Genomic DNA, 27,912 nt, shown 5'->3' on the forward strand with positions numbered 1-27,912 from the left:
TAAAACTAATAGGCTATAAAGAGTGATATGAACATATTTAGAACTTACCGGAATGAAAATGTCTGAAGCACCAACAGATATTTGGAGATGGAAGAGAACTGCACGTCAGCTCGTCTCACAGCTGCTATCCAGGCTAGACGCCTTCGTTTGGTAACATCAATACACGAGCTGCCTCATGTTGCTTCCAGGTTGGGAAAGAATGAAAAGATAAACCATTTTCAACCTTATTCTCTTGCCGGTCATGTGATCGAACATTGCAGCTGACCACACAGCAAATACGAACCATGGCTGTTGTGTGTGACTTCGCTCCCTTTTCACTTGCGCTAGACCCCCAAAATGGCGGATCGGGCCAAAATCCTTTCCACGCCCACCCCCCGTGACATCACGCTCCAAAGCCCTATAGGTATGCAAGTTTCTAAATGAAATAAATCACATTGACCTTGAAAATGTGGTTAATCTTAACCAAAGTCCTCAGTTATGTGAAAATGAATTGGAAATGCAAGTTGTGCAACTTCACAACCACAAAAAGATTAGACCTGCTGAAACACATCAGGCTAATACATGGGTATTTTGGTCGAGTCCACTCCATACCCTGCCTTCATGCAGATTGCCCTTGCACTGTCAAGACATGGGGTGCATTGAGGACACATTTGTCAAGGCATCATTCACAGTCATCCTAGCCAGGCAACATCCTTTCGTTTACATGCATTGTCTGTAATTCGTGCTCTTTTGACAATGAGAGGCAGTTTTTTGAACATTCTGGTGGCCATCTAAAAATGTTTGAAACTGTGCCATGTGTTTTTGAGGATTGTGATTATCTTTTGCAGCTTATGCGTGCCAAAGGAGGAGCTGCTGATTCCAAGATGAAACCTCTGCTGGACACTTTGAAAGACCTATGTTATTTGACTTTTTTCACAAATATGTAATTATGGAGGGCAGTGGGTAGCAAGAAGGTCCTGGGTTCAAAACCTGGTCTTTATGCATGGAGTTTGCATGTTCTCCCTGTGCATGTGTGGGTTCCCCCCAGGTACTCCGGCTTCCTCCAACAACAAAAGTCACATACCACATAGGTATATAACATTTAAAACAAATACAATATCCCATACAAACATGTAAAATATACAATAACAGATCAAATTAAGAAAACATGACTGTTAGGTTAATTGGTCTCTCCAAATTGACCTTAGGTTTGAGTGTGTGCGTGCATGGTTGTTTATCCTGTCTGTCTCTATGTTTCCTTGTGATTGACTGTCCAGGGTGTACCCAGCCTCTCACCTGTTGAAAGCTGGAGAGAGGCATCAACCATGTTTTTGTTTTTAAGTAATTCAGTCTTAATGTAAGTAAATCACTCCACTTAGTCTTTTCACTAAATGGTATCTCCCTACAGACACAGAGCATTGAGAAGAAAAGGGATCTCCTTATCTGCTGCCTCATTAGCTACCTCGGGGAAAGACAAGAAGATCTTTTTCATGACTGCCAGGTTTGTCATATTGATAACAGATTACTTATTAACTCAAGGGATCCGAATGTTCTTCTCTCCTGTCCTCTCCTATCCCCTGTTCTCCCCTTCTCCATTCATCTTCTGTCTGCTCCCCTCTTTAGATAAACTGAAATATATTGAAAAAGCATCTTAAATAAAATAAAACGTGTATGCTTTTTGTTTCTTTCTTTTTAACACGTAGGAATGTGAGGATTACACAGACAATATGATGAAGGTGATTGTGATCCACAACATCATGGCTGAGGAGGATCCATCAGATGTGTTCATTGTGATTGAGGTAAACCAAGTGATGGAGGGATGTGGAAGTCGAACAAAGGCATGTGTACTGCTGATGGGACTGATATATGCCCTCAACCTCGAATATCCGAAGGAGCTGAAGAACACATCTGACACTTTTCAAAAACTTTTTTGGAACTTGACGGTACGAAACTACTGAAAAGGGTCCACGGCCTCAAAAATAAGCTTATGCAATGCACACACATTTCCCCTCTTGTTCCCAGAGGATATTTTGTCCAGACATAGCTTGATGGAGCTGACAGCAAGCACAGAAACTATTGAATGTTGGTGTTAGTGTTCTGTTCTATCTATACATATGTTTGATAACGTACATGCACAGAAACAACCTCGTAGAGTTTCTGTATGTGCTTTTGGCTTTTAAAATGGACTAAGTGGCCTTTGAAAGTGTTGTCTGCATTAGCTGTTGTGTTGCACTTTATTCTGTTTTTTTATGGAATAAAAACATTGAGATGATGAACCATTTGAATATCTTTTTTGGGGGGGTACATTTTACCTTATATGAATAGGTAATGTTTATCAACTGATAATAATTAAATTTTATTAGTAATTATCAGGTATTACCAACTAGCAAACAAGAGATAATTTTACCTCATTTCAATGAGTAAGTAGCTGTTGAATGTATACATAAATATGGGGTAAATTTTACCCAATTTAATTAAGTATTCCATAGCTTTTTATTGAAGCTATTTTATACACAATATATTGAACTAAATCTACCACAAAAAAGTCTATGCAAATTGTTACCTCAGATTTATTGGGTAAATTCTATAGATGACTTCTTACAGTGCACACAACCCAGGATTCAAATCATGAATAGATAATGGGCTTGGATTTACATCACTATGAATGAAATGTGCTCTATTTGGAAGCAGCCGCCCCCCCCCTCCCTTTCGACGGGTTGTGTGTGAGACTTTAAAACAGCAAACTGTAAATTATAAAATTTAAATTGTTATTGATCCCTTTACCACGAGTCCTAAAGTGTATATTTATTTTCTTACTCTTCTTATATTTATTGTTTGTTTACTTGCACTGCTGTAACTGGAGCCTCGTCGTCTCGTCTCTCTACATACTGGACTGTATGTAGCGGGGTTTAAGTTTACTTTGACTTCAGCAGGCGCACCGAGGGCTCTCGTGCTCACTTTTCGCGTACAGAATTTCGAAAAAACATCGGTGCAAATTATAAGTCTGTATCATGATGTCTGGTGTTTTCGTGTTTATTGGTTTGTTTTTATTTTGTTTTATTTTGCGAGTTGGTTATTAGATGCTGCTCCAGCCACCAGTGAATCCCTCACCGCCCCGCCCTCTCCTCCCTGTGCCGCAAGCAGCAGGCGCACCTCGCAAACGGAGGGCGCCCTTACTCCCAGCAAATGGGCGACAGAAAACCAATAGGTGCCTATGACATTCCCAATATGCGCTGGCTGATGTCGGGGCAGAATGAGTACGAGCAATTTATTTTTGTTTTTTTGCCGATGCCCGTGATGCCGCCCCCCACCACGATGCTGCCCCGGGCAACCGCCCGTGTCGCCCGTATCAATAACCGCTACTGTTCTTAATTTATAAGAACATATTTCACTTTGCATCCCAAAAAAACTGCACTTTTCTAAACAGCATGTACGTTGTCTGTTACTTTTTGTGCAGTTCTGTTAAAAGGTTAAACTTACAAGTGAGTGGCAGAAAAAAAGACTGCTGCAGTAACTTCCTCTTTTGCTGAACATAATCAGGAAGGACAAGAAACTTTTTACATTGTTTTAGTCTTTGGGTGTTTCATTAGTTCTTCTTCTGACATTGGCAGCAACTAGTTCATGTTTTATTGTAATTCTGCTTCATTTCATTCTACAGTTACAAGACTTCACTTGAGCTCCTTAGGTAAGAGATCCTTTCGTGTTTGGTTTTTTCCTTCTTAAATAAAATTTTAAATTTGTAATTCATCTAATACAGATACACAGTATTGTTAGCCAGAAATCATGTTTAAAACAGTAGTATTATTTCAGAGGAAGAGACATTTATGACTGCAGTATATATTGAAAGCAGGGAAACACATGTCTTTTTTTAAAAAATACATTTGATTCACAACTGGTTTGGTTACTAAATGGTTGTTTGTCTAAAGATAAACACTTTAAAATCATTATTGATTATCTACATGCAGATTCTGGGCCTTTTTATTAATCGGGCCTTTTGTTTAATGGTGAACTTTACATGTATGTAGAAAACTTTTTTAAAAAATCCAGTTTCATGCACCTTAATGCAGCCACTGTCACAAACACCACCAGCATAAAGATTTACTTTCAGTAACATCCAAGCAAAGTTACAAAAACATGTTCAGCAGACATTAAACTTACTGCTGTGCTATTTTGGTGTCGGCAGAAGTTTGATTTTGAAGCTGTTTTTCAACCAAGACAAGAAACAAAAGGGGGTCAGCTGATGGCTATTCAGCATCAACATGTTAAGTGGGTATTTATTGATGTTTTGTTATCTGTAGGAATTCAGTTTTCTGTGTTTTGTTATTGTTTTTCAGTGCACACAGCTCCACTGAACTTCAATCTGAACATGATGACAGTTGGCATGTTACTGATTGTCCTCTTTCTTCCAGGTGAGCTGTTTTATATATGATCACTGTCTTTAATGTTTGTTACTCTGAATTTTTACAATGAATCCAACTTTTTAAATGGTGGAGGATAAATGACTGTCACCTCAGGAATATCTGTTAAAACTTTACATATGAAAATCTCAGTGACTTACTAGGATGTATAAGTGTAGTTTGATGAACATTTAATAATGTTTAAAGAAGAATAATGAGGGTGTTAATGTAATAATTATTCAGTTGTATTTACAGATGCTTTGGCTGATTGTCCTGATGAAGCAGCAGTCTTCATAAATGCATCAAAGAAGCTGGAAGCACTGAGTGGATCTTGTTTGCAAATCCCATGTAGCTTCAGACCCAAAGACGAACAGAAATTTAAGAGCCCAAGAAAAATCTTTGGAGTGTGGATTAAAAATCGACCCAAATTTGGCGAAAATCCAAACAATGTGATCTTCAACAGTAGTGCAGCAGTTAAGATTTATCCAATCAGTATTACTGGGAACCTGAGTCAGAGAGACTGCACAACTCTATTTTCTAATTTAACCACCACATACACAGACACATACTTCTTCAGAGTAGAGAGTGAACCATTCAAGGCAACAGCAGAATGTGATCCTCTTCAAATAACAGTCAGGGGTAAAGAAATTTCAAGTTTATTTTATAAGATAATTATACAATATAGTTACACTCATTTAAAAACTTACTTTTAATATTTTAATTTTCATTAATATTATCAATGAAAATTAAACTCAATTTGATAATTGTATATTACACTTATAATGATTTTTATACGGAGTCCACTGAGTGGACATTTCTACTTTCTTATTTCAGTTTGTGCACTGTTATTATTCTGAGTACTTGATTACATTTCTAAACATCTGAATTTAAGAGTTGCATTTTACAGATTTTTAAAGATTTTAAAAGCTGGTATGAGGTGCAGTCTGCTCTGTAGTATTGATGTTTGTGTTGTCAAACCACAGATTCTCCTTGGAGGCCCAGTATTACAATCCCAGGTGATCTGAAGGAGAAGGAGTCTGTCACTATAACCTGCTCAGCTCTCACTCCCTGTCCACACTCCCCTCCTCAACTCACCTGGAATCTCCAACAAGACTCTGCTAACGAAATAGAGGAAAACACAGATGGAAGCTTTACAACTAAAATCCAGCAGAACATCACTCTGTCAGACACACATGATGGAAAGAAGATCAGCTGCTCTGCCAGATATCCTGTGAACCAAGGAAAAGACACCAAGACAGCAGAGACAGAAGAGACTCTCAGTGTTTCATGTAAGACAATTAGAGTTTGTTGTTGGATCCTGTCAACATATCATGATTTATGGGAAGTCAGCTCTTTGTAACAAATGTAATCTGTGTCACTCCTTTTCTTCAGATGCTCCCAAGTACACCTCAGCATCCATCAGTCCATCAGGTTTGGTGTCAGCAGGCAGCTGGGTGAAGCTGACCTGCTCCAGCAGAGCCAAACCTCTAGTCAGCAGCTTCACCTGGTTCAAGAAGAGCAGAGATGGAGCTGTGAAAGTATCTGAAGGAGAGATTTACAGCTTCAATGTAACAGATGGAGGAGTTTATTACTGTGTGGCCACTAATGATCTGGGTAATCAGACATCAGGAGTGATTCATCTAACTCTTACTTACTGTGAAGGTAAAAGTCAGTCACAGCTAACATTTAGCTTGATTTTTTTAAAATGAATTCAATCATCAAAGTGTATAAAGTGTTTATCCCCCCCCCCCCCCCCCTTCTTGCTAAATTGTCTTTGCATCATACCTTACCACAGTGGAGAGAAGGAAATGTGTTTAAGTGAGACTGAATTTATTTTAATGAACTTTAAAGATCCTTCTTCATGGGTTTTTTCAGCCTTGTTTCAAAATTATGATTTTGATTCACTTTAAAAACTTTTATTTACTGTTAATCAGTTATTCTGTCAATTACAGTTTTTCTTTGCTCTACAATCCTGTTGCATTACAGCTGAAACACTGGATGGTATCTACACTATAGTGAAGACTGTGGGAATCATAATGCTTGTGAGCACACTGGGCATGTTTGAGTGGTAAGAAAAATGTTTCTATGATACACTAATTTGCAGAGGTGTCAAAAGCACAGAGAGTCTTTGCTTATGTAGACGTAGCGATACTTGTGCTAAAACATACTTGAGTAAAAGTTGAAATGCCAATTCAGCTTGTTTGGAAGTAAAAGTGAAAGTCAAAAAGTACCGGCTCTGAAATATACTCAAAGTAAGAATGTAAAATGAACTCCTAGAAGAACCTTTTTACTACCTATTTTTATGCAAAGCTAAATGAACAATGTGCTATATTAATGTAATAATAACATTATATTGGTAAATAGCAATACAAACTTTATTTCAGTCTTGGTATTAGACTGAAATAAACTATCTCTGCCAGTATCAGTTAAGTAGAACATGAGCAGAGAAAAAGAAGGAAAATTAAAAATAACTAAATTTTCAGTTGATCACATTGTAACCGGTGGGTTTACCTCTAAACAGGAAAATGAGCACATTCAGGGGTTAAAGTCGGATTCAGAGGGTGGGGGAACCCTAAGAAGGAGTGGCTCAGTGTGGGGGGAAAAAATTCATCAACAGAATAATTTCTATTGAGAGCTCCAGTTTTAACTGCTGCTCTGAGGTTTACTGCTTTTTGTGGATTTACACAACTAAATTTAAACAGATGTATGTCAATGTTTCATGAGTTGTCCTGACTGATTTCCATCCTCTATACTGACAGTACACTGTTTATGCTGTATTTATATTATGCCATATACTGTTGGTATGAAGGTGGAATTCATTATCAGCCATAATTCATATTAATCTCGGCTGTCCTTTATGTAACCTAATGGGACGAAAGTCCCAAACAAATAAACGAGGCACTTCCCACTTCACTCCTCACCACGGGGAGACACTTACGGAGCCCACGGGCCCGTCTACTCACTCAATTTAACGCCACAGGCAGACCAAACATGTAATTGGACCTTTCCGACACCTAGAAAGATAGTGTAGAATCACAGGACAAAAAACAACCTGCACCACACAGTTCTTCCCCAGCCTATATAACTTCCGAGGTGATTGCTGACTGGGTCGAGGTGCCAAACGAGGGTGATGAACAGCAGGTGCATCCTGGAGAGATGGCCGAGTGAAAGAGAGACAGAAGGGTGGGAGGAGCAAGAGAGGAGGAGGCGTGGAGAACAACTAAGTTGCAGCCTACTTTAACCTCTGACTATGCCACGTGGTTTTATAGTAGTAGAAAGTACAGATATTTATTGTAAAATTTAGGGAGTAAAAGTAAAAAAGATTTAATTAAAAAACTACTTAAGTAAAATACGCACATACATAAAGAGTTGCACTTCATTATTTCCCACCTCTGCTCATTTAATCAGAATCATCAGAATCAGAATACTTTATTGATCCCTAGGGGAAATTATTTTTCGTTACAGTGCTCCATTATAAACAAACATTAACAGAGACAGACAATACACTAACTAAGAATAGCACAATATAGGCATATATATATATACATAAAAGTCACTTATTAATAAATAGCTGAAAAAGAACATATGCAAGAAGGGTGTAACTGTTGCAGTAAACAGTGTGTTAAGTGCATGAGTTGTACAGGGAGATTTAAAACTATATACTAAGTAGTTATTGCTTCTCATTTGTTTTGTTTTTATCCCTCAGCTGGTTCAGATCAAGTCGCTCCAACAATCCAGAGACAGAAAGCTGTCAGATGAGCAGAGTCACATCACAACACATCAACTAAAGTGTCTGCAGGACAAACTCCACTGTAAAATATCACTTAATTCACTCCAATGTTGTAGAATTAGTAGAATCTTTTACATTCTTTATAGTTTGTTTGTTCAACAGCTGTACATGACCATCATACTCTGAGTACAGAGATGGTGCTGTCTTCCCAAAATTGAACTGTTCAGTTTTGCATCTTTAGAGCGAGATTTACTAAACAGAGCAAAATATCATGGCCAAATGTTTCTGATAGGTCTGGTTAGTTTTACAGGCACATTCAGTTCATTTCGGTATGACATGTCTGATCTGCCAGTCACGCAACTTAGCTTAAGCTCTTAAACTAACTGGGGATTAATCCTAGGGAGAAATTAAGATGTAGCTACATTATAACAATTATCTGGAGATCATGAATCAAACTATTTTATAAATCCATTTGTGTACTTGATTCAAATATTGTACTTGCTATTTTACGCTTTCAGTAAGGAATTCCCTGAAATTAATATTCAAGAGGGTTGGTGTAGAAAACCACTGACCACTCTTTGTCTAATAGTCTGTGTTCATCTTTTCTCTTAAAGCTGTAATGTAATTAATCCTTTCTAGCTGTCATCTTTAAACCACATATTGGTGAATAAATTATCATTTATACACAATTTTCTGAATGTATTCTGTGAACATGGGAGGTAGATACTGTCTCTCTGTAAATATTCCACTTGCTTTTTAAAAAAAAAAAAAAAAAGCGCATGCAGACTGCTGTCTGTGCTGTTGTTTGACCTCTCTGCAAAGGTAAATAAAACTTATAAAGACAACCTGTTTGTGTGAACCTCAGTTTATTTTAGATTTCAACAACAAGCTTTCAGTCAGAGTAATCTCCTCTCTGATTGGAAATTGGATGTGAGATGGAGAGTGACTGAATACTGGAGGGGGAAAAAAGAAAATGGATTGTTTCTTTGTCTTCATGTCTGATCTAGAGAATATTCATTACAATTTGATGAAATTGGTCCACCCCAAGGATCGGTTCCCCCCGTCACAAACAGAGTAACATAGTTTAGGCTGTGAAGTCCCAGGAGGATTGCCAGGGGAACCCAAACAGCCTCTGTAATGGTCTCCAGTCAAGGAGGCCAATACATGAAAACGGAAAGACCATATTGTGCAGTCTGATGGTGAGTAAATGCACTGATACTTTCCTCTGATGTGCATTAACTGGTGTGTGTTCTGAATGGAAAATAAAGTGGGTATTCTATTCTTTTTCTAAAACATGCTTATTTTAAAGGGTACATTTTTTTTAACTGTTTACTGAGTCTGATAACTTTAAAATGCAGTTCCAGCATTTCTGTAGTATTTAAAGCACAGTAGAAATCCTACCAGGATGTAGCAGAAATTTATTATTATTATTAATCGACATAACAAGTCACCATGATACATAGAAATACTGTGGCACCTGGTCATGGAGAGTGGTGTTGCCTCTCCCTATACCACTACTTGCTGCCCTTTCCTGGGATTCGGGTACTTGTTGGATTGGGGGGCATGTTGCTGGAAGTTCTGGCGTGACCCATTGTCTTTGGCGTGGTACTTTTCAGTTTCCCTGCTACATTCTATTTTTTGTTGTTGTTGTTGTTGTTGTTTTTTGCTCCTGATTATGCCCCAAATTATGAATCATTTTTATTTTTAGTGTGTGGCTCCTGGTATTGGCAACCTTAAAATAATTATGCCAGATGTGTCAAGGGCGGTGTGGATGCAGGACTGAAACACAGGACTCTGAATTTATTTACAGTGAATGACAATGACGATAAGTAAAACAATCCTCCATGTGTGAGTTTCTTTTTCCCCTTGTGCTTGCTCCATATTCCTGTGCTGTGACTTCTCTAGTGTAAGTGGTGAGTTTCCTTCCTCCTCGTGGTGTATATGTACAAAGTACTTAACTCCCTCTACTTGTGTTGGCACACTCTGGAAAACAACAAGCAACCGGTAAGTACACGCCACACTTCACTCCGGAAACACTGTCACTCACTTGCTGGGAACTGAACTAAATGATTTCTCTTAACGATCCAGCATCGACTGAGGCTCAGCTCCTCTTTTAAGGAGCTACTCAGAAGAGGCTGATCAGCAACAGATGACTGTCATGGTCTTCCACGTGTGGCTGGTTTAATGGCAGGAAACCCTCAGAGCCAGATGCCTCCGGGAAACACCAACACCAACAAAAACAAACATGGTCACACAGCAGGGCCTGCTTCCATGAGAAGATGAGTGTTTTTTTCTTAGTTTTTTTTTAAATAAAAAATTTAACCTGCAGGGGATAGGACCAGCAAACCTTCCACCAAATAAGTATATGAAATATATTTAATAACATATATCTACACTTTTAATATATAAGGAAAGTGAAATTGAAAATGTTAGTTTTCAGGAACTCTGAATCTTACTTATTTCAACATCATTTGTGTTTGCATAGCTTGAAAAAAACTCAAGTGAGTAAAAAGGTCTTTGACAGTGTGTCGGTAATTTGCATCTTTAAATATGTGTCAGACTTCCTCTTTCACAGAACATTAACAGAACTGAAGAGTTTATTTCAGCAGCTTTGTGATAAACTGACTTCAATGCACCTTCTTAAAAAGCAAGTTCTGTCTTTGCATTTCCTTCTTTCTAACATTGGCTGGCCAACACGGTTCACTGTAATTCTGCTAAAACTGTTAAGGGATAAGACTACACCTGGCCTTATTTGGTTAGCAAACATTGTATTGCACATATTCAATAACTTTGATAAAGGTAGCGTGGCAGAAAGGAGTGATTCCAAAGGCTTGGCGAAGAGCAGGAGGTATTCTGATCCCTAAGGAGAAGAACTCCTCATCCATCAGCCAGTTTCGCCAAATCAGCCTGCTGAACGTAGAGGGAAAGATCTTCTTCAGTGTCTTGGCCCAAAGGCTATCTACTTTCCTGCAAAGAAACAACTATATTGACACATCAGTGCAGAAGGCTGGCATCCGGGGCTTCTCGGGATGTCTGGAGCATGCCAGCATCATCTGGCACCAGATTCAAACTGCCAAGAAAGAACGAAGAGACCTTCATGTGGTCTTTTTAGACCTTGCCAATGCCTTTAGGTCAGTTCCGCACTAGACCTTGTGGATGGCCTTCAACTATTTCAGCGTACCAAACCACATTACAGGACTGGTCAAGATCTACTTTCAGGATTTACAGTTTTGTGTGATATCTGAGAACACCACCACAGTCTGGCAGCACCTGGAAATTGGAGTTATGGCAGGCTGCACGATTTCCCCTCTGGCATTTATCACGGCAATGAAGTTGGTCATGTGGGCATCCCGGTGGGTAGTAGGAGGTGAGAGACTCAAGAGTGGCCTTCGTCTTCCTCCCATTAGAGACTACATGGATGACATGACCATCAGTACAACAACAAAACCATGTACTAGGCGATTGCTACAGAAGCTCCAGAAAAAACATAGAATGGGCAAGAATGGAGTTTAAGCCAAGTAAATCTCGCAGCATCTCCATCGTAAAAGGAAAGCTGACAGCCGGGCAATTCTATATCAGTGGAGAACCAATTCCAACAGTCTTAGAGAAGCCCATAAAGAGCCTGGGACGGTGGTATAATGCAGACCTCAATGATAAATGGTAACTAGAACCACTAAGGCAGAACTTGGCTGATGACCTCAAGCGGATTAACAACACTGCACTCCCAGGGAAACTGAAACTCTGGTGCTTCCAGTTTGGGTTATTACCCAAACTACTGTGGCCGCTGACAATGTACGAGGTCTCACTCAATCATGCCAGTCGACTAGAGAGGCTAGTGAGCTCCTACGTTAAGAAGTGGCTCGGACTTCCCAAATGCCTCAGCAGTGTTGGACTCTACAGCAACGGTATACTGTCATTGCCTGTCCCTAGCCTGGTTGAGGAGTTTAAATGTGCAAAAGTGAGGCTTGCGATGTCACTCACGGACTCCCGGGACCCCATAGTGAGAGGCACTGATCCCACCCTAGCAACGGGGAGGAAGTGGACCCCAGCCACATCTGTGCTACAGGCAAAATCCGCTCTACGGCATCTTGACGTGATGGGTCACGTCCAACAGGGCAGAGGAGGATTTGGTCTTGGCGCAGTAACACCTCGGTGGCAACAGGCATCTGTACCCGAATGTCGAAAAATGGTGGTGGAGGAGGTGCGTCGACAGGAGGAAACAGCCAGACATGCCAGAGCCGTGGCACTGGCCAAACAAGGTTGCTGGGTGAATTGGGAGCGTGTGGAAAAGAGGAAACTCTCATGGAGTGAAATCTGGGGCGTGGAATCTAATAGACTAAGTTTCATCATCCGAGCGACATACGATGTGCTACCTTCCCCAATAAATCTGCAGCTGTGGTTTTGAAAGGACCTATCTTGCCCCCTGTGTACAGTCCCAGCAACATTCAAGCACATCTTGGTTACACTCAAAAAAATGAACTCAGCCTATCTCTGCTTTTACTAAAGTAGATTTTGTTGTTTGTTCTTAATAAACTCGATTTTGCAAAAATCCTTAAAGTGTTTGTGCAAATTTAATGAAATGTTGTTACTTTTTGTTGTTACACAAAGTCATTGAACTGTGTCAACGTAACATTGTTGAGTAAATTCACAGGTTTGTCCCTCTGCACATACTGCTGCGTGCAGAGCCCGCCTAAATAAGGGCCAATGCGCATGCGCACCACCCTCTTTCTCAAGCTTGCTATTTCTTCGCCATGTGGACTGGTTCAGCCGCATTTTTGTCCAAAAATCAGGTAAGAAGTCATTTTTCTTGTAAAGCCCGTCTACATATATATGTTCACACGTCAGTTAATGTCGCAAGTGCTACTAAGAAAAGAGTACAGGCAGGGTTTTGCCCGGTAAAGGTTTGCTAACGTGGACTTGCTGCACGTGAGTTTCCAAATGATTTTGGAGGGGACTCCATTGCAATAGCAAAGCTCTGTTTTCAGCCCAAATGTAGTGTAGCGCTAGCGTCGGTATGAGTCGGTACGCGTCGGTACAGGCAGCGCATTCGGTCCGGCACGCACTTTCGCGCCAAGTTTATACTCGGACGCCTGACTGCGTTGCACTTTAGCCAACAACAGTGGAGAAGCGCTCCTCGCTAGCAGACAGGTTAGGGTGTATTTTCTGTCTAATATTTCAGCTTACGTTTTGATGTAGCTTGCAGAAAGCATTTAGTAAGCTGGTGTAAGATGAACTGCATTAATGTTGTACAATGTCCATGGGATTTCTCACTCGACTTTTAATGTCAGATTACACACACATTTACACAATATGCAGTGGTGATGATGTAGATCAATAAATTCATTGTTGTAGCATACAATATTAAAAATAAAACTGATTAATATGAAACATTAACAATGTGCAAATTATTTAGTTTTTTTCAGGGACAGTGGAATGAAAATGTCTTTTGTGCTTCTCCCCCAGATACGTTGATGTGGCAGTGCAAATTGTGCAAAAAAGTGGTGTCATCACGAGCTCTGTTATTAAAACACTACAGGTTAGTTCATAGTAGACAGCAGTATCCATGTGCCTATTCTGATTGTGTCTGTGTTTTCAAAACATGGAATGCTCTACATAGCCACTTAAGCAGATCACATACCCAAAGAACTCTAGACAAGTCTGTGAGTTTGGCAACATTTAACTGCCATTTGTGTTCCTGCTGCAACATAGCTTCGGAGCAGGAGTATTTTTCTCACATTAACAACCATCTAAAATGTAACGAGACTGTGCATTGCATGTTTGAGGGTTGTTCTTTCAAAACAAATATCTATGGTACATTCAAGTCTCATCGAAATAGGAAACACAATCCTTATACCTTAAAAGACTTTAAAATCGGTATTGCTAACACTATTGTAGGCCAAACATCAGCTGATGACAGTACAGACACTATTGTAGAAGAGGACATAAGTGCAAATATTGATCACGATACAACTACAAGTGAGACTGAAGATTTGGCAAATGTAATAGAACTTAATTTTGCATCTCTTTTACTTAAGTTGGAAAACTATTTTCATGTTCCCAGCATAGCAATTGACGAGTTGCTTTCAGAAATACACTACCTGATAAGCTGTGCATCAGTGCCTTTGACAAATCAAGTAATTGTAGACATACTCAAGAATCATAACCTTTGTCTAGACCAGCCTGTTATTGAAGAACTGACAAAGGCAGTTTCTTTTAACCCTTTGTTAAAAGCCATAGAAAAGGACGGCACACTTGCCACTGCCTTCAAACGCAGACAGTATTACAGAAAACATTTTGAAGTAATTGATCCAATTGAATACATTCTCGACTCCCAAAGCAAGAGGACCTTTCAGTATATTCCTATTCTAAAATCATTACAGCAGATATTTAAACAAGAAAACATACTGAACAAATTTGTCACTAGCCACAATCAGAATCCTTTTGTAAATAAGGAAAAGTATACATCATATAAAGATGGTCTACATTTTCAAAATAATGAGTTTTTCTCAGGCGGTGAACTAAGAATCTCTATTTGTCTTTATGTTGATGATTTCGAAATTTGCAATCCATTGGGGACATCACGGAAAAAGCATAAACTTTGCTCAGTTTACTGGATTTTAGGTAACTTGCCACCAGGTAGTCATTCATCCCTCTCTTCTATTTATTTGGCTCTCTTGTGCAAAAGTGAGGACCTTAGGACCTTTGGCTATTCAAAAATATTTGAGCCACTTTTGCAAGACCTTGTCATTTTAGAGCAGCAGGGAGTGTTCATTGACAATTTAGGGGTCAACTTTAAAGGCACTGTCCAATATGTAGTGGCAGACAGCCTCGGAGCTCATGGATTGGCCGGTTTTGTGGAAAGTTTTTCTGGAGATTACTTTTGCAGGTTTTGTACTGCTACACGCTCAGAAATTGAATCAAAAGCTACAAATAGTGACTTTTCTCTGAGAACTGAGGAGCTCCATCGTGTACACATAGCAACTGCACGTGAGACAGGGGTAGCTTGTTGTGGTGTGAAAAGCTCGTGTGTCTTAGCAGACAGTCTGTCTTTCTTCAAGGTCACTACAGGATTCCCCCCTGATCTTGCACATGACCTTTTTGAAGGTATTGTGCCTTTTGAGATAGCTGAGTGCCTTCGAATACTAATAGGCAAGAAGTACATCACTTTTGAAAATCTAAATAGACTTGTTCAGTCATTTCCCTACAAAGGAGGGGATCAGACTAATCGCCCTCAGAAATTGCCTCACAATTTTCTTAGTAAAAAAACTGTTGGTGGCAATGCACATGAAAATTGGTGTTTACTAAGACTTCTGCCACTTATTATTGGACAACACATACCTGAAAACGAACCAGCTTGGGAACTTCTACTAGATTTGAAGGATATTGTTGAGCTTGTTGTGTGTCCTGTTCATAACAGTGACTCAGTTGCATACCTGGAGAGTAAGATTTTAGACCACCATCAAAGGTACAAAGAAGTATGCCCAGATAGAAGACCATTGCCAAAACATCACTTTCTGGCTCATTATCCCTCAATAATTCGCCATTTTGGTCCACTTGCCTTATTATGGACAATCAGATTCGAGGCAAAGCACACATTTTTTTAAAAAGTTGCTAGACACACAAACTGCTTCAAAAACATAACCCTGTCTTTGTCAACCAAACACCAGCTCATGATTGGCCATTACATGCATTCATCAGGCTGTAGCAAAGCCACTTTTGAGGTTTCACGAGTCTCGGCAGTCCCAGTAGAACTTCTCAAACGTGAAATTGCACATTGTCTTGCTGAAAAGTACCCTGACACAGCTGTAGTTAGCCTTGCCCAGAGTGTGTCTGTTGCAGGCATCTACTACAGGAAGGGCATGTTAATAGTACATGGATCACTGGGGGGTCTGCCAGAGTTTGCTGAAATCCTGCAGATGTGTATTTTGGCAGATTCGTTGGTGTTTATAGTAAAAAAACTGAGCTCGTGGTACACTGAACACTATGGATCCTTCAAAATTGACCCATCTCCAAAGGAAATTTCTCTTGTTGCACATGAGGATCTGGTGGATTGTTATCCACTTTGTGACTACCAAGTCGGAGCTTCTCGCATGGTTACATTAAAGAGATACATACACTGTTCAGGTAATTTTAATGTCCATGTTGCCGATTTAATTTTTGTGCTGTATAGCAGTTCTTCTCAAAGTTTGGTTCTTAAAAATAGTTGGACCAGAACTTAAATCTACTCGGATATGTTTCAAGCCTTGTAAAAATACTAGAAAAAAAATTGTGCTGCAAAATTCTGAATACCACTAAAAAAATGTAACATGTACTGAAGTTTGGGAACCACCTGCTCATGTTCTTGCACTTATTTTTTAGAGTAACAGTTGGAGATTGGGACATCAGAAATGACAGCCCCAACAAAGCTTCTGATAATCCTGGGGGAGAACAACGCACTCAAGTTAACCCTTCCTTTGGGGATACCAAAGAATGTTAACGAGCTCAAAGCGGAGATTGAAAATCAGTGCGGAGTTTCTGAACAGTTCAGATTGCAGTACATGGACACAGATTTTAATCAGTTCCTTAACATGACATCCACATTTGATCTAAAAGACATGGACAAAATAAAAGTGATTAAAACAGGTGTTCCAGAAACATCCACTGGTAGTAATGAAAGCAGTGTGTCCTCATTTAACTTGGGTAGCCCCTGCTCTGGCCACAACCCTGATTATGACACAGATATACTGTCATCGCCAGAATCCAGGTCATCAAGCTCCTCGAGCTCAGCAAACTCCACGCTGCGATCAGAAGCCTGGCCACTGGACTTTCGCATACCTGAGTTTAGCTTCGATGTAGAGCTGCAATTGACAAAAGGCAACCAGGAATTCCAAGCCAATGGAACACTTTTAACCCTAAAACCAAAGCTCAAGTCTGACATTTTAGAGAGCTTGTCTTCAGAAATTATGAAGTACAAAGCTTACCCTTCAGACAGCAATCTTAGTGATGTTTGCCAAGCTTTGGTTGTAAAGCATCCATGCTTGAAAGAGAAGGGTTCAGAAACTGGATTTTCTGCATGGAAGATCAGTTTGAAGTATAAAATGTCAAACTATCGTGGAAAACTGAAGAACTTAGGGTGTAGTGAGTTGGTCATCAATTCTCTCAAAAGAAGAGGGAACAGTAATGTGCATCCCAACCAAGTCAAGAAACCCAGGAGAGCAGAGGTGAATTTCTGCCCTGATTATCCAGCTGGAGAAACCCGAGAGAGTCAGGAAGAAGAAAGGTTGGTGCTGCTTTCAGAGCTCAAGAAGAAGAACAACAATGAAACCATCAAAGCAAAAATGGCCCAAACCTTTCCTCACCGGAGGCAAGAAATTCTTCAGGACATGCCCTTCGTAGCTGACTTTAAAAGCCGATGGCCAGCTCTTTTTTCTCCACGTGAGGTAACTGAATCAGTTGATCTGCAAATGCACTCCACATGCAATATTTTAAACCCATCACGCTAAACATTTGTTTATTTTACAGATAAATGCTGAATTCCAGCGCATCACTACGATCCCGCTAACATCCACATTTATGGCACAGCTGGACAACAACACAACCAAACTGACCAAAGTCTTCAGAAACAAGGGAGGAACATCTGGACGCAAGATCACAGAAATCATGGCTGCAATTGATGAGGTTTGGAATTAATTTTTTTCAATGCTTCATTCCCTCTTTTAATACATATGATTTTGTTGTCTCCTTCTATTGTAAGGTAAAGTTTAATGTTGGTATTATGGGATTGTTTATTCTTTGTCCTTTTCATGATAGTGTTGTCACAGTAATAAAGTTTTAAGTTGATTTGGATACTTTATAAAAAAAATTGCCAGAATTAAAAGCTGTTTTTACAGGACAGTAGCGTTTCCAAAACGGGATTTGCCGCGGCTCCCTGGGGAGAATTTTGGCATTTACAGTAGAAAAGCTGAAGCTAGAATAAACTGCCATCAGGCACCTTTCAAACCAAGACGGGATAAAGGGAGGTCTCTGAGCTTAGTACTACAACTGTTTTTTCATTTGTCCTTGCAAAACCTCCTGTTCAAGTCCTCCAAACACACCCACGTCACCCCGCTTCTCTTCCAGCGTCACTGGCTGCTGGTCAACTTCAAGGTTCATTTCAAGATCCTGGTTCTGGTCCTTAGGGCCTTACATGGACAAGCACCATCATACAATGGAGATCTTCTCAGTCCCAACACCCCCAGCAGGTCCCTGAGGTCCAGTGATCAAAGCCTGGTAGTGCACAACAGTCTAAAGACCAAAAGTGACAGATCATTGCTGCTGTGGCCCCCAAACTCTGGAACTCTCCTCCTAAGCCTTAGATCAGTGGACTCAGTGGTTTACTTTTAAAAAAAAATCCTCTGTTCAGGCTGGCTTTGGTGTGACCTCTTGTTCATCCTCTTCCTCACTGGATTCTTCATGCTGCTGTTTTTGGTCGGGTTTCTGTTTTTTTTGGGATCCTGTGGTTACCTTTTTTTGCTCGTCACATTTTTTCAAATGATAATGTTCCTTCTTTCCTTAATTTTTTTTATTTTAAATTTTGTTGTTCTTCTGTAGTGTGTCATGGACTTTTTTTCTCAAAGCATTATATACATTTATTTTGCTGAAGTTAACTGAAAATGTCTTTAAAGTTTAGCTAAGTAAAATTTGCTTTTATGTTTTACAGAACGACACAGTTGCAATGAGAAGAGTGTGTACGCTGAAAGGACTTGCAGTCTACCTCAATGAAGATCCGAACAGCTTGATCAAAGAATATCAGGCAAGTAATCAAATAGAAACAATTTCCAGTAATAAAAATTTAACTGACGGTAATTTTTCCTCACACACATTCATTAGATTATAACAAAAAGTTAAAATTAGAACATTATTGGAGATATAAAAGCACAAGCTTATGCGGGAGTGACCCTTGCCATTACAGTTGGGGTGTAATGTGGGCTGAGTGTACTGTCTTTCTGCTTTGTTGTTCTGCCGTGTAATCTAGATGATGGACCAACACCTCTCATCTCGCTCTGAGCTGTCTACTGTTTTGCAGCTTAAAGGGATATTCCACCCCAAAGTGAAAATTGGTCTATTACCATATTACCCAGAGTAAGATAAGTGAGAAAAAATAATTTTGTAACCAGTGCAATAATTCTCCTGATCCGGCAGCAGTCTATTTGCTTTTGCCTAGCATTTAAAAAATGGAGTGAATGGGAACTATAAGCATTTTGGTTGCAAATGACTCTTTAATGGTACGAATTATTCCTGGTGAGCTCAATAATCATGTCGACTTTAAATGAAAAGTAATAAGTAACTTGAAGGATTTGGAGGAGTAGATTTAGACTTGGGAATACATTATGGTTACCACATACAACACTGTAAGCCGCCGCTGCATGGTGCATGGATATTCGAATATGTGTTTATTTATGGAAACCAGAGGCTTTTTCAACCACTGTTGTTGTATCCAAGTGCTATGCCATGGCGGGTTACAGGGTGCTTTGGCGTAACCGTAATGTAGGCCCAAGTCTAAATCTCCTCCTCCTGCAAATCCGTCGTGTTACTTTTTACTTTTCATTTGCAGTCGACATGATTATTGAGCTCACCAGGAACAATGGGTATAAGATCAGAAATGTACTTTGCTGGTTACAAAATGCTTTTTTCTCACTTATCTAACTCTTGGCAATTTATGGTAATAGACAAATTTCCACTTTGGGTGGAATATCCCTTTAATTGATATGAAACCCTGCAACTTGTATTATTATGTTTATTTACTTATTAATTTTTTTAGGATGTGGACTTCCATGAGGCCGAAAGTGAAATGGAGAAGACGCTCATTGGCATCTACGTCATCAAACCAGAAGGAGAGCGTGACCTTGACCCGGCAGAAGACATTGGTATCATAATTGAGGGTGTCGCTGTGCTCAGAGATCTTCCTGATGTTGCCACTGCTGTTGTGTTGTTGTTCGGCCTGATCTACACTTTAAACATGAGCTACCCATCCAACCTCAGGTACACTTTTGAGTTTTTTCAGAAAGTACTGATGGGACTTGATGCTAAGAAGCTATCAAACAAAGTTCAAGTGCTCAGAAACAAACTCCTTGAATAAAGAGGAGGAAGCGGGAGGCCCTTATTGCTTAACTTAGTTTGAATGCTTTACGTTCAGGTATAGTTAAGTTGTTCATAAACACTTTTTTTCATTGTCAGTACTGTTTCTTGGGAACATTCACCAGTTTTAGAGAACAATAATGTTCATTTGCATTTTAGCAAAATACTGTTACTTAAAAAATTGGTGTTGCACTTCTTCTACTGCTACTTGACAACATACAGAAAATGACAGACATTTTAAAAAGTTCTAGCGGTTAGGCCGCTGTGATTTGATATTTCAAAGAATGTGACATTTGGCAGCTGTCTGCAACTTGGGATGTAACCATAACTTGAAAAACTGAGTAGCACTGTTTTACAGTACAGTTTTTGAACAAAACAGCCAATTTTCACTGTTTTAAATGAGTTTAGTTTGCTCTTTCATGCTTATCAGTGTTTGAAAATAATTCCTGAAACGTCCTGTAAAATGTAGGATTTTTTTTTGATAATTTGGATGCTTTCTGGACCAGTTGAAAGACAAGTTGGTTAGCACTTCACTGATCTTTGAAGTAAAATATTGTTTTATGCACAAAGTATTTAGTTAAAGTTGTAACAAGTTGTCTGCATTGATTGCACTTTGTGTTAAGCTACGGCTCTACAGTCTTTTCGGTCTGTCAACAAGTATTTAATATGCACTGAATGTGCTTAGTAAAGACAGGACTTTGTTGGATCATTTTTTTTAATCATTTTAGTTTGACGACAAGTTGGTTAGCACTTTATACTGATCTACATTTTCTGCACAAAATATTCACTTGGAATTTGTAACAAGTTGCATTGATTGCACTTTGTGTTAAGCTGTTGTGCTTGGAAAAAAGTATTTTATATGCACTGAATGTGCTTATTAAAGGCAGGATTGTGTTTGATAATTTGGGTGCTGTCTTCATTTCTTCCTAAAAGATCTCCCTAAGATTTACTTAAAAATGTTATGTCAAGTGGTTCCACATAACTGCTTTAAGTAACTTTTAAGAAACTTTGCTATTTTGTATGGAAGTAACCAGTGTAAATGATTTATTTGTAATTGTATTGAATAGAAATTACTTAACAATTTTATATAATTCAAAAGTAACAAAGTTATGTAGCAGCTACATAACAGTTTTACAAAGATACTACCTAACCAGGTTATGTCCTTCTAAAGCAGAAAAGTTATGTACCAGCTAAGTAACAGTATTACAAAGATATTGCCTAAACAAGTTATGTAGGCTTAAAGCAACAAAGATAAGTATCAGCTAAGCATTGCAATTAAGTTACATTTAGCCAATACACTTACGTAAATCTAACTTAACAGTATTGAGTTCAAACTAAGTAACAACATTTCTTAAAAGTTACTTAAAGCAGTTGTGTGGAACCACTTGACATAACTTTTTTAAGTAAATCTAATGTTTTATTTTTTTGAGTGTAGTTGTAGGAGTAGCCTTACTCAGGGCAGATACACATGGAGACACAACCAGGTTCTCAGGTCTCTAGCTGAGAAAGTGGAGTGCAAAAGAAAATCCATCAACGCTCAACCTTTCAAGAACCAAGAGGAGCGTCAGTTTTCATCAACATTTGTCCGGGAAGGAGACAAGCCAAGGACAAGCCCCTCAACCTCAGACCTGGGCCCGCTGAAGGTTGCGAGGGATTGGCAGATGCAAGCGGACTTGGAACAGAGGCTTTTTTTAAAATATATTTCAACATATTTTAAAAAGAAAGAACTACAAGAAAAAGGAATGTATGAATGGACAAGGAACATTTTTATTATGAAATTGCTTTAAAAATATTAAGCACAGTGTTACAGCTCCATACGTGAAATGATCTCTCTTTTTTTAATCCAGGCAGTAGAGTAGCCTGTCTGTGAACATGGAGGCAGTCGGCATGTTTCTGATTCCCCTGTTTGTTTTAGGTGAGTATTTCAGTATTTTAAAGTCATTATTGGAGTTATTTTACAACATGAACTTTATTTAGAAACATATCTGGCATGTGTTACTGTGTGCGGCAGGCAGGATTGTACCCAAATGCTAAACTCAAAGGCAGAACTAAACTCAAAACACAGCTTTATATCTGGATGAAAAAAGAACTAGTAACTAAGGTACAGGCAGAAAACACAGTAGGGAATGAGGGAGATTGTGACGCAGGACAAAGGGAGAAGCTGACATAAATACACATATGGGCAAATGAAGGAACGCAAACTCACAGAGAGGGACACAGAGCACAAGACACAAGGAACTAATAAACAAGGAACTAAACTGATTACAATTAAACTCAGAGACTTAATAAGAATTAACTCAGAACTAACCAGTTTAACTGAAATCATAATACACAACAGTCACCAAAACACAAGTAAACTCAAAACTCTTGGTCAAATGACCCGGAACCACGACACTATCCTGATTTTAAATTAACATGTTTTATGTACAAAATGATAACAGCAGCGGAAACATGATGTTTCTTGGCACTGACAAACAGGCGACGGATGGCCTGGATTGCAGCCATTCAAAGATCAAATATAACGTCCCAGAACACTCCAGCTCACAGGTTAGTCTGCTCCAAGCATTCCCACAAAGGTCAGTCTTCTGTTGTAGTTAATGCGTCATTTTTCTTAACATAATTGGTGATATAGGTTACAAGCAAGTCTGGCGCTGAACAGAAATTGTCGCGCTATGCTCCTTTGTTTATTGTGCATAAATAGTGAATTGTCCTGACACAGTATTGCGTTTCACTTCTGTTATTACCATGGTACATTGACAAAAACATATACTTTTATTCACAGGATAAAACAGTTGTTTTGTATCACTAATTGCCCAGTGCGATTACAGCATACAATATTATTGTCACTGCTACATTTCTGTGATGCGTACCAGAAATTATTTCCACTGCTAATTAATTACCATTGAGCTCAAAGGTCCTATTAATAAACGGTTAACGAATGTGTATTTATGAAGACGATTTGTGAGACTGGTAAACTTATGATACGTACGATGGTCTTTTGTTCTACACGGTGCATTTCAAGGGTCTGTACCCATCCGGCGGTAAACTGTACCTGGGCTTGTTGCAGTGACCGGAAGTTACTAAACTTCATAAGTGTGTGCACTCACTCCAAGAACCGTATGATTATAAATATGCATATAAATATGCTACAATGAGATAGCTGACTTCATCTAACTAGCAAATGTTATTCAGGCTACGTTGGTGATGCAGTTTTTTTAATGTGTATGATATTTTTGTCATGCGATTTTAAAGCCGGTCCTACAACCGCATCCAAGAATAACATGCAGCTTATCTCAGAACTGTCGGTGAAAATTATTCTTGGAGCTAGGTTTAATTGAGCTGCATTTTAAAGAGGTGCAATTTCACAATTTGTGTATATTTTCTAAGTTCACTATTTTGTCATGTGTTGAGAAAAACACAGATTTAAAAATTACATGGTCTAATATTTACATTTAGCATATAACTGCAACATGCTTTTTTCGTTTTTTTTTTTTAAAGACTCGAAAGGACTTGAAATTCAAAATTTCAGACTTGTGACTTCACTCGGACTTTTACACCAGTGACTTGAGACTCGACTCTGACTTGCCTGACATTACTTGAGACTTGACTTGAGACTTGAGGATAAAGACTTGAGACTTACTTGAGACTTGCAAAACAATGACTTGGTCCCACCTCTGTTAGTTACTGGAGCTGGTGTCATGGTCCTGGGCCATGTTGGCCCAGTGTTCTTAGTTTCCTTGTATGTTTGTATTTTATTCCATGCTTCCCCTGCCCATTATGTCTGAGTTCTCCCCGTGCTCTCTCTTCCCCCTGTGTGCCCTCTATGTATTTGTGAGCCCTCGTCCCCTTTCGTGTTTGTTCCATGTCTCCCCTGCCTGTTACGTTGGTGTTCTACTCGTGCTCTCTCTCCTCCTGTACTTCCTGTTTCACCTCTCCCGTCAGTGTTCAGTTCACCCCGCCCTGTCTCGTTATGATTATCAGTGTCACCTGTGTTCCCCGTGTGTTCCCACTTCCCTCGTTAACCCTCTGTGTATTTCTGTCTGCGTCTCCCTCTGTTCAGTGTGACGTCGTCCCTCATGTTGTGTGGATCTCCCTGTGTCTCTGCGTATGTTAGTTTACTTTTCCCAGTTTAGTTTTGTATTTCCTATGTTCTGCCACTCCAGCATTAAAGCTGTGATTTTGAGTTCATCTCCGTGTCTGTGAGTTTTGCGTTTGGGTCCTCCTCCTGCCTGCCACACAGCCGAGCCTTGACAGCTGGAGAGTGAGGTGTTTGGAAGGACTCTCCCTAGCATTATCTGCCCTGTTACTGTACTACCTTAATAACCCATGGTAAGGGCAAAAATTGTCGTGCTTAAGAGTCTACGGGAACGTTATAGTATGTATGTTCAATGCAGATAGATATATAGTGTATACAGGTATATAGGTATACATGTCTTCCAAAAAGGACGATCTGATATCCTTGTGTTGGTATTGTTCCCACATCATCATAATAAATGTTGTTCCAGGTTCAACATTGCAAGTGACCAATCACATTGTTGTGATGTCCCCCTTTTGTACCTTTGAAAAATACCGCCTTAAAAAAATATACTTCACTTGCGAGAAGAGAAACCGCTTCTGTCCGCCGATCCAGGAACTTCTTTGCATTTCAGGATACCTTTCTTTAATAAATGGTAAGCATTATACATATTGTCCTTACAGGGGCAGTTTCTCTTCTCGCAAGTGAAGTAGATTTTTTGAAGGCGTTTGTTTTTTCGAGTTAGCAGATGACGTCAGGAGAAGGTGATTGGTCACTTAATAATAATAATAATAATAATAATAATAATAAACTTTATTTATAAAGCACACTAAAAAACCAAGGGTATACCAAGGTGCTTGACAAAAAATAAAATAAGAAAAAGGAGATGGGAGGGAAAAGAGAAAGGACATGGCACGTATCAATTATAAAACCTTGACAATCATAATATATAAAAGTAGTTAACAAGCATAACGCAAAAAAATGTACCAACGCACACCAAATGTTAACTAGGTGGAAAAGCAAGATTAAATAAATAAGTCTTCAGCTGTGATTTAAACAGTGGCATAGAGTCAGACGCCCAGATAGCAACAGGAAGGTTGTTCCATAAGACTGGGGCAGCTACAGCAAACGCACGGTCGCCGCGAGATTTCAGCCGAGAACGAGGTTGCTCCAGAAGAAGTTGGGTAGCAGTGGTCTGACAGGAGTGTGTAACCTAAGAAGCTCATTGAGGTAGCTCAGCGCCAAATTATTAAAAATTTTGTAAGTGAAAAGTAGAATTTTAAATTGAATACGGTACTTAACTGGCAGCCAGTGCAAACCAGCAAGAACAGGAGTGATAGAAGAAAACTTCCTACTACCTGTCAAAAGGCGTGCCGCCGCATTCTGGACAGTCTGCAATCTAACGAGAAGGGAGGAGGAAAGGCCAATGTAAAGAGAGTTGCAGTAGTCCAACCTGGAAGTCACGAATGTGTGAATAAGTTTTTCCAGGTCATTGTGCGGAATATAGCGCTTTGCCTTAGAAATGAGGCACAGCTGATTAAAACTAGACCTCACAACAGCAGACACTTGCTTGTCAAATTTAAATGAGCTATCCAGTAATATGCCCAAATTACCTGCATAATCAGAAGGGGAGCTAGCAAAAGGCATCAGAGCAGCACACGTGGGGTATTTTACTATCGAACACCACGATCTCCGTTTTCTTTTCGTTCAGGACAAGAGAATTACTCTTGAACCAATCTTTAACCTCATGCATGCATTCACGAAAATAGTGAAAAGACATAGCAAGATTGTCAGTAATCTCAAAATAAATCTGTATATCATCAGCGTAGCAATGAAAGGCAATATTATACTTCTCAAAAATTGCTCTAAGAGGGAGCAGATATAGTGAGAAGAGAATAGGTCCTAATACAGATCTTTGAGGCACACCACAGCGCACAGGTACCGAGGAAGATGAGAAGTTGCCCAAATTAACCGAGAAACTGACCTGTCAGCAAGATAAGATTTAAACCAGTTGAGGACAGTGCCTCTTATACCCACAGTATGCTCAAGTCTTAGTAAAAGAATGTTATGATCGACCATATCAAAAGCAGAGGAAAGGTCCAATAAAACCAGGACCACAGAGCGTCCAGAGTCAGTGCTTACAAGAAGGTCATTGAGAACTCTAAGCAAGGCTGTTTCAGTGCTATGCCATGGCTTAAAGGCAGACTGAAATTTCTCTGCAATGTTGTTCGCGTCTAAATACGCCTGAAGCTGAGAAAGAACTAGTCACTCCAGGATCTTGGACAGAAACGGAAGCTTAGAGTTTGGTCTATAGTTCAAAAGATCATAACAATAAAGATTCTTTTTTTTTTCAGAATAGGCTGGACTACAGCATGCTTAAAGGTCAGTGGGACAGATCCAGAGAGTAGAGAAAAATTCATTAAGATAGAATGCTCAGTCCAATTACATCAAAGCAGCCCTTAACAATGAATATCAAACAGAGCATTGGTGTTTTTCAGTTGATCAACCAGCTGCTTCAGAGTTGAAAGTAACACGGGCTCAAATTGATGAAAAGTTGAATTACACTCAGAAGAAAAGACGGGATAAGAGGCAGACAAAGATGAAAGCTTAAGGGATGAAACCTCATCTAAAAAAGAAAACGCTCACAAAGAGCTTGTGAATACAGTAAAGGCATATCAGGACAGGGATTAAAAACAGAATGAAAAATTTTAAATAGCATATGGGGGTTGTGACCATTAGCCAGAATGACTTTGGAAAGAAAAGATGCCTTAGCCATTCTAGCAGCAGTTTGAAACTGTCTGTAACATGTCATAAGAAAGCTGAAGTTTATCTTTTTTCCACCTCCTCTCATCGCGGCGACAAACACGTTGTAAGGCACGCGTAGTATCATTTAGCCAGCAATGAGAGTAGGTTCTAGAGTGCTTCATTTTGATGGGAGCAACAGAATCAAGAATAGAAGAACAAAAAGATAACAGGATATTAGCACAACCATCAACCGAGCAGAAAGAACAGTCATCAGGTACAGCCAAATCAGGGGTAGATGAAAATAATGATAACAAAATATCAGCATAACCATCAGATGAGCAAACTGAGCAGCAGTCAGGAATCATAAACGCCAAATCTAAAAAAGACACAGCAAACTTTGACACAGCTTCAGAGCTGAGTACGCGTAGCTAGGGTTGCCAACTCCCTGAAAAAAAAATAAGGGACACCTAGTGGCCAGGGCCGGGCGACCCAATTGTCGTCATCCTTCCCTGTGTGGTGAATTTTTTTAGCTCTTTTTTTTGAGTGTGAAATTTTTTTTTTAACCATTTGACTTGAAGTTGATTTAAGTAGATGCATATTCTTTGTGATATGAACACATGGGAAACAAATGATCATTTATCCATTTATTTTTAACGCAAAATGACAACATTAACACAATAAAATAGGTCTCTTTCCTAAACGAAAGACTGGTACGCTTCACTTTTTGTGCAAAATGACAAAATTAACACAAAGAACTCTGTCCTGCTTAACCTAAAATTATATAAATTAATAGAAAACAATAGAAAGAAAAACATTCTTGTAACAGTGCACATTTAGTGCAATTAGAAAAGTGCAAAAAAAGTTTGTGGAACACCTGTAAACGCAACATTTGTGCCTCAAAGGCCTTGACTGTAGCTGAAAGTTGAAGTAAAAAAAAAACCCAACAAACT

General features: G+C 39.3%; 3 protein-coding genes and 1 pseudogene across 5 annotated transcripts; all 4 read left to right on the forward strand.

Annotated features, from left to right (window-relative positions):
- Positions 1–4,333: 4,333 nt before the first annotated feature.
- LOC113018432 (myelin-associated glycoprotein-like) lies at positions 4,334–11,253 on the forward strand. Its single transcript, XM_026161500.1, has 6 exons — positions 4,334–4,388; positions 4,632–5,015; positions 5,360–5,665; positions 5,769–6,065; positions 6,363–6,444; positions 10,995–11,253. The coding sequence occupies exons 1-6, from the start codon at positions 4,346–4,348 to the stop codon at positions 11,251–11,253; spliced, it is 1,371 nt and encodes a 456-aa protein (XP_026017285.1). The 5' UTR covers positions 4,334–4,345.
- Positions 11,254–11,262: 9 nt separating this feature from the next.
- Positions 11,263–12,511, forward strand: LOC113018433 (uncharacterized; annotated as a pseudogene).
- Positions 12,512–12,573: 62 nt separating this feature from the next.
- On the forward strand, positions 12,574–15,828 carry LOC113018438 (uncharacterized). Of its 3 annotated transcripts, none has more exons than XM_026161503.1 (2): positions 12,574–13,254; positions 13,570–15,828. In XM_026161503.1, the coding sequence occupies exon 2, from the start codon at positions 13,578–13,580 to the stop codon at positions 15,708–15,710; it is 2,133 nt and encodes a 710-aa protein (XP_026017288.1). In that variant the 5' UTR covers positions 12,574–13,254; positions 13,570–13,577; the 3' UTR covers positions 15,711–15,828. The 3 variants fall into 3 exon arrangements, with proteins under 3 accessions (XP_026017288.1, XP_026017289.1, XP_026017287.1); XM_026161504.1 differs by having other exon boundaries at positions 12,574–13,032; XM_026161502.1 differs by having other exon boundaries at positions 12,574–12,896.
- A 1,567-nt stretch (positions 15,829–17,395) lies between these two features.
- Positions 17,396–21,104, forward strand: LOC113018439 (uncharacterized). Its single transcript, XM_026161506.1, has 4 exons — positions 17,396–17,525; positions 17,608–17,763; positions 18,785–18,877; positions 19,886–21,104. The coding sequence occupies exons 1-4, from the start codon at positions 17,424–17,426 to the stop codon at positions 20,201–20,203; spliced, it is 669 nt and encodes a 222-aa protein (XP_026017291.1). The 5' UTR covers positions 17,396–17,423; the 3' UTR covers positions 20,204–21,104.
- Positions 21,105–27,912: the final 6,808 nt, after the last annotated feature.

Source organism: Astatotilapia calliptera, unplaced genomic scaffold (genome assembly GCF_900246225.1).
Source record: "Astatotilapia calliptera unplaced genomic scaffold, fAstCal1.2 U_scaffold_83, whole genome shotgun sequence".
NCBI lineage: Eukaryota > Metazoa > Chordata > Actinopteri > Cichliformes > Cichlidae > Astatotilapia > Astatotilapia calliptera.

Coding starts and splice junctions, on each gene's coding strand:
- LOC113018432 (XM_026161500.1), top strand. CDS start 4,346: ATGATGACAGTTGGCATGTTACTGATTGTCCTCTTTCTTCCAG. Junction 5,666..5,768: donor AGAGACTCTCAGTGTTTCAT/GTAAGACAATTA, acceptor CCTTTTCTTCAG/ATGCTCCCAAGTACACCTCA. Junction 6,066..6,362: donor TCAGTCACAGCTAACATTTA/GCTTGATTTTTT, acceptor GTTGCATTACAG/CTGAAACACTGGATGGTATC.
- LOC113018439 (XM_026161506.1), top strand. CDS start 17,424: ATGGCCCAAACCTTTCCTCACCGGAGGCAAGAAATTCTTCAGGACATG. Junction 17,526..17,607: donor CTCTTTTTTCTCCACGTGAG/GTAACTGAATCA, acceptor TTTATTTTACAG/ATAAATGCTGAATTCCAGCG. Junction 17,764..18,784: donor TCATGGCTGCAATTGATGAG/GTTTGGAATTAA, acceptor TATGTTTTACAG/AACGACACAGTTGCAATGAG.
- LOC113018438 (XM_026161503.1), top strand. CDS start 13,578: ATGTGGCAGTGCAAATTGTGCAAAAAAGTGGTGTCATCACGAGCTCTG.